The 11,735-nt window shown below is 35.4% G+C and overlaps 1 protein-coding gene and 1 pseudogene across 2 annotated transcripts; both read right to left on the reverse strand.

Moving 5' to 3' along the window:
- Positions 1 to 36: 36 nt before the first annotated feature.
- On the reverse strand, positions 37 to 2,425 carry LOC116116550 (F-box/FBD/LRR-repeat protein At5g56420-like). Of its 2 annotated transcripts, XM_031402610.1 has the most exons (4): positions 2,136 to 2,425; positions 1,271 to 2,039; positions 975 to 1,175; positions 37 to 362 (listed from the first exon to the last, which is right to left on the reverse strand). In XM_031402610.1, exons 1-4 carry the CDS (start codon positions 2,396 to 2,398, stop codon positions 63 to 65), a joined length of 1,533 nt encoding a protein of 510 aa, XP_031258470.1. In that variant the 5' UTR covers positions 2,399 to 2,425; the 3' UTR covers positions 37 to 62. The 2 variants fall into 2 exon arrangements, with proteins under 2 accessions (XP_031258470.1, XP_031258469.1); XM_031402609.1 differs by having other exon boundaries at positions 1,271 to 2,425.
- A 3,029-nt stretch (positions 2,426 to 5,454) lies between these two features.
- LOC116116668 lies at positions 5,455 to 9,864 on the reverse strand (annotated as a pseudogene).
- Between the last annotated feature and the right edge of the window lie 1,871 nt (positions 9,865 to 11,735).

The following is an 11,735-nucleotide window of genomic DNA, read 5'->3' on the forward strand; positions in this document are numbered from 1 at the left end:
CAAACAGATAATTATATATATTAATCAAACATTCCTCAAATTCATCATCATTAAACATATAATTATTCATATTCATCATCATCATCAAACATATAACTATACATATTCCTCAAATCCAAATGATGACGATGAAGCATCTCCAAGATCTTGTCCTTAAACAGGAACCTTTGTACATAAGATTGCTTCACAAATCTCTTGTCCTCAGAGGAGACCTTGTCTCCAAAAGCAGAAGAAGGCAAGCCGCAGGATTCCACAATATGCTCAATCATAACTGCCTTGACACAATTCTGCCAACACGAGATAGGAAGGGATTGGCAGCAACTAGGAGTCTCTCCATGAGTAAGCTGCTGCTTATATGAGAACTGAAACAAAAACCCATGTCATGAAAAAAAAAAAAAAAAAAAAATTCATCGAATACTAACAAATTAATGAGGCTCATTGTCAAAATTTCATCGAATACTAACAAACAAGATAAGAATGTCAAAGACCTCCCCTAATTATTACTACATGAGAGCAGCAAATGTCAAAGACCTCCCCTAGTCATTACTACAAGAGAGCAGCAGCCCCAAACAATGACTTGTAACCAGATATGGCCAATAGTGTTTGTTTCCAAGCAAAAGGAAGGTTAAGCTTCATTAACTTCCCTTAAAGTTGGGACCAATTAAAAGAGAACCCCATTCGTCAGAAAATAGTCATGGACCTCCCTAGAAGAAGAAATTTCCGATAAATGTACAAAAATTCATGGGAGTTCATAATATCAATTTTAAGAAGACTAATTCTACTTGTAATCAACCTCAACCACAAAACCATTATCACAAGATCAACTCCACTAAACAGCAATTAGGTACATAAGATCAACTACACTAAACATTTATTAGGTACAAACAATGCATTCTTCAGAGCTGAAATATTTCCTAATACAACATCATAGAATAAACCAAAACTTGAATTCATTAACGTAAAATCTCCCGTACCTCAAAAACATACTTATGCCGGTAAACCAAAGGAAAACTCATTGATATACTCTCTACATGAGGTGAAAGCCAGAGCAAGCCATCAACAAGTTCTGGAATAGAAAAATCCACCAGATTACCATCTATTTCAAGGTTCAAATGTTTGACACCGGCTAAAGGAGGATGAAAGATTTGCCTCAATTCTTGGGGAACAATTGCAATCTTCATAAATGAAATAAAAAAGGAAGTTAGAGCATCGAAAAATATGATAACGAAAAGATCTGTATTTAAAAAAAGAATATTAAATATAGACATACCTCACCCCTGCGACATTGCAAATTCAGCACTTCAGAGCATTGATTAAAGTTTCCAAGAAATTCAATATACTTAACAAAAAACTGAGTATCATAACCAAAACAATCAATGTAGAGATCGGTTTTTGACAAAGCCAAAACATTTGAAGTAAAGGATATCGCATCACCCCTAAATTTGAATATACTTAAATTAGGTGTCTCAAGTTTTACTTCAACCACTTTAGTAAGCAAAACAAATCCATAGATGACCAATTCCTTAAGACTAGGACTTGAAATTTTGATACGCTTTAACTCATAACAATTAGTTATGCTTAAGTACTGGAGGAGTGAAAAGTCTGAAATTACATTACATAACCAATCATCCATTATTGAAAGCTTTGATAATATTAAGTTTTTCAGATTCCTACATGAGGCTATATCAATCTCACATGCTTTAATTTCAGTAATAGTCACTGAATGAACATTCAATGCTTTGATCTCCACCTTTTTGAGTTCATCATTGTTACTTACCTTGATTTCATGGAGTTTACTAAGACTTAACTCTAGGCTTTTAAAGCCTTTACATGAATCAATTGTCAGATACTCAATCAAAGGACACCTAGCAAAGAGATTCTCAATCATTTGATCATCTGCATAAACGTCCACCAAATATAGTTTCCTCAAAGACAGCTGTACACTAATTCTTGGTGAGTACAACTTACATCCAGACAACTCTAACACATCTAAGGATTCTGCACAAAAAACAATTTGAGGCAAATTGTACCCTCTCCCCCTGAAAAGTGGAAATCGAAGTTTAAGCTCTTTGACGTTACTTCCAATTGCATTGCAAACACATTGATCTACCAATACTGTAAATTCTGGAACCAACCAAAAAAAAGAAGTCATCGAAATTGTGAGCTTCCTTATACTTATCCTCTCCATGTGACGGTACAGTAAACCTTGCTCCAAATACTTCAACACCTCTTTTTCCCATCCAAAATGAGAGTTATCATCAAATACTAAAATCGGAAATGTACAACATGTTTCTTTCCATCTTCTAGACAATATACTTGTTTGAACAACTTGTTTCAATGACAAGAATGACAAAATATGGTGCAATATTGAATCCGGTAATAATGATATTCTGTCCATCTTATCAGTCGTCTTTATCACACCACAGCCCCTGTAGAACAAAAAATATTTAAGAAATGATATTAGAAACTAAATTAAATGTTACTAGGAGACTATTTAGCTTTAATAATTCTTAGGTTGAATATATTTAAACACTAAAGAGGTTCAGTTAAGGTCTCCACAAGCAAAAACTAAAAATATTATCCAGGACGCAATCAAGTAATGCCTAGATGATAAAATATCAAGAAAATCGACAGCCAGTAAAAAAGAACAGTTGACAAAGTTGAAAAGGAAATCGATGTCTGGAACTAGGATGCTCTACACTGCACCTTCAATAACATAAGAGCGTTCAATGTATAGTCCCATCATACAGATAAAACCAAGAGAACCAAAAATACTTTTAAACCATCATTCAATACACAAACAATAACCATATCCTTCAATCAAAATGGTATGATGGATAAAATAATCTAAACCACTCTATGCAAAGCATAATACCCCAGCGAACATTAACAGTGTTTGGAACACTTCTGACAACAATGAACGCTTTCAACTATAAATTCAAAAAATCACAACCTCTTCATGATACTCAAACATGAAAATTTAGAAAGACGGATAAACGGTATAAAAAAAGAAAGAACAAATCAGTCACTGAAATTGAAGTACCTTTTTCACCTAAACAAATGGTTTCCCAAATGTGTCCAAGAAACTTCTACAGAGAGATTTCCGATCTACATTTGAGAGATCGCAGATTCTTAGGGTTAGGTTTTCTGGAGGGGATTTTTCTTCTAAGTCACTGTGGAAATCGACCCGCACCTAAGAGGGAAGTTTCGAAGAATACGACGTCGGATGTGTGGTTCCACATGTTAATTTTCTTTCGGATAACCGGTTGGCCCATTTCTGTTATCAAACTTGTAAGAAAAATAATATATATATATATTTACGAACTTATTATTATATTTCTTATTTTTCATTAAAAAAAAAAAAAGATAAAAACACGATTTAACTGTTTCATTTTCACATAATCACCTTATTGTAGCTTTGAACATATGCTCAAAGATGTAAATAAGTGTCCACAAAAATTGCAATGAAAAGAAGAAGAAAAAGATTAACTGGGTGCATGAAACTTCAATATGGTTAGACTATAGCAGCAATTAGAACCCAAAACTTGATAATAAATGAATAATTATGAGAAAGATGCATTTCATCCTTATAATAAATATACAAATGCTGTAGGACTGAAATTGCAGCTTCTCTTGTTAAGGTACTGAAATCCCCAGAACAAGAAGTTAGATGATCCCTGCTGTGATTGGCTTCTCTGACGATGCCGTGTTTCAACACTATTGCCAGGAATAATCCTATTGTTGATCTTCATATTTATCCAAGGAAGCTGATAAATAACTCAAAAGAAGCTGTCTAGATCTCCCTTGAGCATGGAGTCAGTATCAGAAACCTCATAGTTAGTTCTAAAGTCCTTCACCATGCGGTAAGGTGTGTTAACAAACATGAAAGGAACACAAATTAGAGTTTGGTTAGATTGCCAATAGTACCCCAAGAAATTAAGGTTGTTAAGATGACATGCTTGCATGGAGCACATAAGTTTGTGTCTGATTGCCTCAACTTATGTGGAGCACATAAGTTTGTGTCTGATTGCCTCAACTTATGTCGGTAGAGATTGTGTATGTTGTGCATTCATCTGAGCCTGGAGTGTCATCTCAGGCTGGTCTAATTGAGAATGAAGCACAGCCATTGACAAAGCCTTATTTTGATGTTGTGATCTGTGTTAATACAAAACTATGACTTTGCAATTAAGGAAAAAAGACTAAGGTAATTTGTCTCTCCATTATTAGCATTAAAAAAGGGATGAATGTCTTAAACCTCACAGAATGCAGACCTTTCATTAGTAGCAGTAACTCCAGTCTCCAGTAGGAATGTGAACTATTCTCACAGCACTCTCAGTTGTGTTCACATGCTGCCCACCAGCTCCTCCGCACGAAATCGCTCAATTTGGAGATCAGATTCGTTAATTTGTACACGGGTAGATCCATCACCCAAGATTGCAATTACAGCGACAGCAGCAACTGATGTCTGCTGCTGTTTTCCACTGTCAAAGGGTGCAATTCGTACCAACCTGTGCATTCCTACTTCTGATTGGGCATATCAAATGCATTATTCACTGTCTACTTCGATTGCTGCTTGCTGAAAAAATAGAATTATCCAAGGTCAGGAAATTAATGCTTGTCCCTCAAAGCTTCAATCTCAGAAAGTAGACAGCTTCACTATTAGCATCTAGAATAGCGTTTAACAATTCATTAAGAAGCATATAGCACCAGCACTTTCACCATTGAATGATACATTGTTGTGTGCATGTGATCATGCATGTTGAGCTTCTTCCACATGAGTAAGATAATATGTGATGCTAGAATTCACTGAAATAAATTAAGGTGGACTATGGTAAGAAGTGAACCTTGATTCCTGCAATCTCACCAGACATTTCATCAACTAGGGTTACTCCATATCCACGCTGTTGAGCATGTGATTTATACATTTGCATGACCATTGATGCCCAGTCCTTGCTCTCAGTACCCCAGTACCAGCTTGAACCTATATTATATATCATATGAAGCATCGATATCTATTACAGCAGCAAATTTTCATCCATAAAAAATGGAGATGAAAGGAGAGAAAACTGCAGGGCAATGTCATGTTCTCGAGCATCCTCCTAAGCTATAGACTAAGAGCATGCAAAGACATCTTCGTACGTAAAACTGTTTAATGCAACAAAGATAAGTACTAATATATATGAAGATTGCCTCTATGTAACAAGAGCAAGGATCATGCTCTCCAAATAAGAGAGCTTTCTCATTTGAATTCTTTCTAATCCAAAGCAAAGCTTTTAGTGATTCCTGCAGAGAGAAGAAGAAAGATGTTGAGAGACTATTCTTAAAAGAAAAATGCAAGCTATTGCATCATTCCCAAAGCGATTTAGTATAGCCCCTCTCTTCTATATCTTGTTTGGTTATTTAAAATGTAATAGACTAGTTTGCTCCAAGGCCACTTTTCAAAATAGAATTATTAACTACTAGATCTCAGAAGGCCATGCACTACATTGTTTCATATGCCAAAAAAACCAATCACTAGTTCCAAAATGCCTATAAGCCACAAAATAAATCTAGAACAATCAGAAAATAAGTATCACACAGTTGTTAATTTCTATGGGATACAAGAAATTGATCCTCAAACAGAACAAGTACATGCCTCGAAGAGGAAGTAGGAGCCCACTGATTCCAGTTCATTCTCTTATCGGGCAAGCTTGATCATGTCAATATGCTCAAGCAATTATTGTTCAAATGCCTTCACTTCTTTCATTTTACCCATATGTGAACCATGCTCACGACTTATCTTACCAGCATGTACAGGACCGTCCCAAAAGTTAGGCTTATTGAGCTTAGCAGATAAGAGAATCAACCTAACTATCAATCTCTTCCACTGGAATCATGAATAACAATGTTATGCTTCACATTGAACAACAATTGGTCAAATAGAAACCGCACTGACTGTCATTCCAATACAACAAACATAAATTTGCTCAAGGCAAACACATAGCACAACTTCTCACTTCACATGAGCAACTAAACTAATCTGTCCTTGGGAAAAAGAGTAACGTAAATTATGTTGAACCTATTTTCTCTTATACTTTTAAAAAACACATGAATATCAAGAACGAAAACACGCCCACTAACCATGATAAACTAAATTTTAACTTAAATGACATAAATGTAGCCAGGATAAAAATCAAAACCCCAAAATATACCTGGAACCGTTTCTTGATAACTTGGATGGATTGAGCAATAGCAGCAGCATGACTCTTTCGGTCACTCTCACTCTCATCAAGAATTATCCATTGATTAGCCACAATCCCATCAACAGTGAGCCCATCAGAAGTTGAAGGTTCAACTGCAGCCTGTGTACTAAAACACCTAAACCCTCATGAAACTGCCACAACTTTATCAGAGCGGCATGGATTTTTTAAAATATTTTTGCCTCAAAAAGCAATACCCAGATGCCAAAGTTGAATCTTTTAATTTCCTAAACTCAAAAGAGCATGCTTTGGCAAGATTTTGATTAGAGCCAGATAGATTTTTCCTGAATTTAATAAAAAATGAAGAGAACCCAGAAGGCAAACGAGAGTGAGTTTGATTGGAATCAATGAACTCGTGAAGCTGTCAGCTGTGTGGAGCTGAGCGTTGTAGTTTTGGTTCTAGTATCCTGAGAGAGAAGTGATGACCAACTACGTGATCTTTTGAGTATAAAAAATGACTTTTTTTTTTTTTTTTTTTTTCGAGGTGACAAACCGAAAAGAGTGATTTTTTTGAGTCTCTAGACTGGGTTTTGGGAAGGTTTAACAGAGTATCAAGTATTGGAGCGCAAAAGGGTAGACGATGTGCGCTGTCAATGAAACTACTTCGTTTTTCTGAACACGGTATGGATGAATTTTTAAGGAATTTCTCTCTAGTTTTATCAAAATTAAAGAGGTCCCCAAGGTTTTAAAAATTGTCACTTATTGAATTATCGACAAAAGTATCGGAATAAGTATTACAAGAAGCTCTACATAGTGAAATGTAAGGCTCCATTCAATTATTTTATTTGATATTCAATAAATGACATGGATATGTTCATTTATGTGTCTGGCTTTGTGTGAAGAAAGAGGCTCACCTTCTCCATCACTGCCACAGCCTCCCTATTCTGGTGAACACCTCCACCACCACCACAGCCTCCTTTTCCGGTAACCACCTCCACCTCCACCACCACCTCAACCTCCCTTTTCCAATTAAGCCAGCCTTAGCCTCCTCATATTACAATAATAATAAACATAAAATCAATCAAAAAGTTTAAAAATTTAATGGTAAATTTATCACTTTTTGAATTTATCCAATTACCACCTCCACCACCGCCTTAGCGTCCCTTTCCCAATTAGTTTTTGAATTTCAATTTCCTACCATCACGGTACACCCTGGCTGTGTAGCCAAGTCGCGCTATTGTTCGTGGCAGCACCTTGCCAGCAAGTAGGCAGGTTGCAAAAATTGCAATTATAGATTGGCACTGTTTTTTTATTTTTTAATCCTCGGGTGTCTGGGCCAGCTTATGCGTACCTCAACTAATCTTTCAGGACCCTAGAACTATCGGCCGAGTAAAAGTCTTAATGCATGTTTGGTTTAATATTTTTATCCCTATTCTGGATCCTATTCTCCAAATAGCGTTTGGTACAATATTCTAAAAATATTACCCTATTTTTTTAATTACATTTTAACCCCATAAGGTTATTAATTTCACTAAATACCCCCTAAAAAAAAGTTTAAAAATTAACAAAAACACCCCCATCAACCCAACTTGTCAGATTCCGACAACCACCGTCGGTGATAGCCGGAATCTATACAACGGCCTAACTTCCGACCAAAAATGGCCGGAAGTTCACCGCTGTGGCCTTTTCCGGCCAGATCCACCACGGATCCGGCCGAAAAAGGCCAGATCTGGCCTTCAGCGACGGCCAAAGAAATGGCCGTCGTTGACCGAAAACGACGGCCACATCTTTGGCCGTCGCTGACGGCCAAAGATGGCCCTCGTTTGGCCTTTTTCGGCCGTCGATGGCCATAACAGACCGTAGATCTGGCCGAAAAAGGCCATAACGACGTGTTACGGCACAGATCCGACAAGTCTGTGCCGTAACGAAATTTTTCGGCCAGATTCCGGCGGTGGTGGCCGGAATCTGACACTGCAGGTGGTGGGGGTGTTTTTGTCATTTTTTATGTTAGGGTCTTTAGTTAAATTAGTAAACCTAAGGGCTTTTTTACAAATTTTTAAAATTTACCTCGTAATACTCCCATATCCAATAACCCAATACTATCCCTAAAATCCTATCCAAAATACTAAACCAAACGCACCCTTAATAGCCACCCCTATTAGTGCTTAGGACCTCAACTAATCCCTTGGGACACTAGAACTGTTGACTGAGTAAGAGCCCTAGTGACCACCTGTAGATGTACGGAATGAAGGATGAATCCTGTGAGGTTGGGTTCACTGGCCATCTGCTACACCTGCACACACACAAAGGAACCGACGTGAAGCGAACTGAAAACACAGAGGTAGTGTTTGCCGTAGGCACTCCAACGCTCAAGTCAATAAGGATAATGAAGGTTTTTTAGTGAGGGTTAAGGAAAAGAAAATGTTACCAATAACTTAGTAGGGAACTAAGACCACGGAGGCAAAGTATAGCTCTCGAGAGTGAGAACTATGTTGTTAGAAGGTGTAATGTTTAATGCCTAAACAGTGGGGTGGCCCCTGTTTATATAGTAACTATGGGATATTCGTATCCCAGTAGGATTCTGAATCCACATAGGAGGAGGTCTGGTAAATAAGGAAAACCCTGATTTACTTGCCTCATTAGCAGCAAGAATCCTAATTCATCCAAGATATAGAATCTTGGATGGATCAAGATAGAACTGAAGAGGAAGAATCATGTTTACCTTGTTTCGGAAGCCTAGCCTTTGGTGGGTTGTTCACGAAGCCCATTTTGGAAGGATGTTGGATTTGGGCCCAAGTCATAGAATCTGGTGCTGGCCCACCCAGGGTTGGATTGTGTCCTTGGGCCTGTTCTGTAGAAAATGCACATCTGGGCCTGATGGCGGCCTAGGTGATTTTTGACCCGAGTAATACTACACATACATCATTTTCATACAACATTTCCCATACAACATTATGTGACAAGATATGATTGACTAATTTAAAGTTAAAATTAAACTTTCACCCAATTATATCTTGCCACATAATGTTGTATGAGAAATGTTGTATAAAAATGGTGTATATGTAGTATTATTCTTTTTGACCCCCACAACAGCCTTATCAATGCTTAGGGAAACTCAAATTCAGGAGCTTATGTAACCTCATTTTGCTCTTTTACCATCACACAAGTTATTACAAAGAGACACTTTCAACAAACAAACTCTTATATATCAAGTGACCACTAAAGGACTTAGGTAAATAGAAAAATAACCCTGCCTCTTATACACACACTGAGCATTTCATCGTTCAATCCTCAATGAATTTGCTATTAAGCGCGTCTTCATAGCAACAGCAAGACTCTACCCTCATCTTGGTAGTCGTATCACTTTCTGGTGCCGGATAATAATCTTCTCTTAGTTGACTATCCCTAAGATTAGACATTTCAGGAAGAACATCAGCAAATGTTCATTACTCGAGCCACGGATAAAGACATTGTTTCAGGAAGAAACATCAACAAATGCTCATTGTTTAAGCAGCTTAATCCAAAATCGTGCTCCAATCGTCTATGCATTCTCCGGCTATCTCCTTCCACCTTTATAATAATTTCCTCCACATTTAGACAATCATTTAGAGCCACCTTTGACAATGGCGTCAAGAACTCACCAACTGGAATCCAAACCGAGAGGCTTTTTCAAAAACTCTTCCATGTCTTCCATGGAAATTCACTTGCAGTAGAGGAGCCCTCTCCATTGAAACAGTATTTTCGTCTCCTTTTGTCCCGTTAATAAGTTGAGTGAACAAAGTATCCTCATCATTCACGAGGTCAAAATTGTGAACATCTAGACTTGAACTCTCACACAATTCGAATCCATTCCACACACAACCAAATATGCAGCACGATCACAATTGGTTCCAAAGCTTTGCAAGATGCCACCGCATCAAGATTCTTAATTACAACAAGAAATATAATTCTAAGATAATCAAATTTCTATATAATAGTTTGCATATATCTACCCCACTATATTTTTTTTTTTATAATATGTCTACTTCTTCTTTATCACAGAGTTCAAATAGTCATATACCCTTCTTACGCTCAAAACGTGTTGGTGGGCTGCAAACGAACCGAACTCTTAGCGAACAGCTCGATGTTTATTTGATAACTGTTCGACTCTACTCGATAACAAACTGTTCGCAAACAATTTGATGTTAGTTCGATTCGAGTTCAAATATGGGATGTTCGTGAACATTATATGTTCGACTGATCCATCTGTTCGTAAATAATCTGTTTGATTATTCGTTCGTTTATGTTCGAAAAACATGGTATACATTATTATAATTTTTATTTTTTTTTCATTTTTTTCTTTTTTATATTATGTTTGGTTTAGTTTGGATGAATTTTTTTAATGATAATCAATAATAAAATATTATGATGCTTTTGTTTTTCTTATATATATAATATGTTCGGATTTTTTTTTCCAAATGTCATCAATAATTAAATATATAAGTATATAGCATTTTAATTAAAAAGTAATAAACTATTTTGATACATAGCATGACAAATTTAATAACATAATAGATTGTATAATCAAGTGATAAATAATATAGTAAATCCAATAACATAATAACTTCATATTTTTCCAAATGTAATCAATAATTAAATATTATAAGATAGCATTTCAATTAATAAATAATAAATATGGTATGATAAATTGATGAACATAACATATTGAATAATCAAGTGATGTATAGCATAACAAATTTAATAATATAATAGCTTAGTTAAATATAGTATGGTAAATTGATGAACATAACATATTGTATAATCAAGTGACATATAGCATGACAAATTTAATAACATAATAGCTTAATTAAACCTAAATTAATCACACATTTGTATTGATCATATATTACAATAAACCCCCATACTACTTTGAATTTATAGGTGTTGATATAAAATATATATGTAGACAGTAATGATAATATATANACATATTGTATAATCAAATGATGTATAACATAACAAATTTAATAACATAATAACTTAATTAAACCTAAATTAATTACACATTTGTATTGATCATATATTAAAATAAACTCTCATACTACTATAAATTTATAGGTGTTGATACAAAATATATATATAGACAGTAATGATATATATATATATATATATATATAATAACTTATAATTTTGATGTTATTTAACCTATGATTAATATATGTATGATAATAGTTTTGTATATACACAATTACACATTATGGGTATAAATTATAAATTGTTGTATATTTGTTTTTTAGAGCACGAATTGGAAAATTGGTGTATATTTTTTATTTGAATAGGTATTTACAAGTTATCGAACGAGTTATTCAAACAGGTATTTACGAGGTAGTCGAACGATCACGAACTAATTGTTTTGTTAATCAAACGAACTCGAACAGTCATCCTGTGTTCGTTCAAGTTCGAACACGAATTCGAACATGTTAGAGTAGATGCCCTAGAGCCAATCAATTATTGTAGAATTGACTCTTTGTAATAATGTTCATTAATCAATAAAAGACATTTTATTCTATATCACGT

The sequence above is a fragment of the Pistacia vera genome, unplaced genomic scaffold, assembly GCF_008641045.1.
Source record: "Pistacia vera cultivar Batoury unplaced genomic scaffold, PisVer_v2 Contig78, whole genome shotgun sequence".
Lineage (NCBI taxonomy): Eukaryota > Viridiplantae > Streptophyta > Magnoliopsida > Sapindales > Anacardiaceae > Pistacia > Pistacia vera.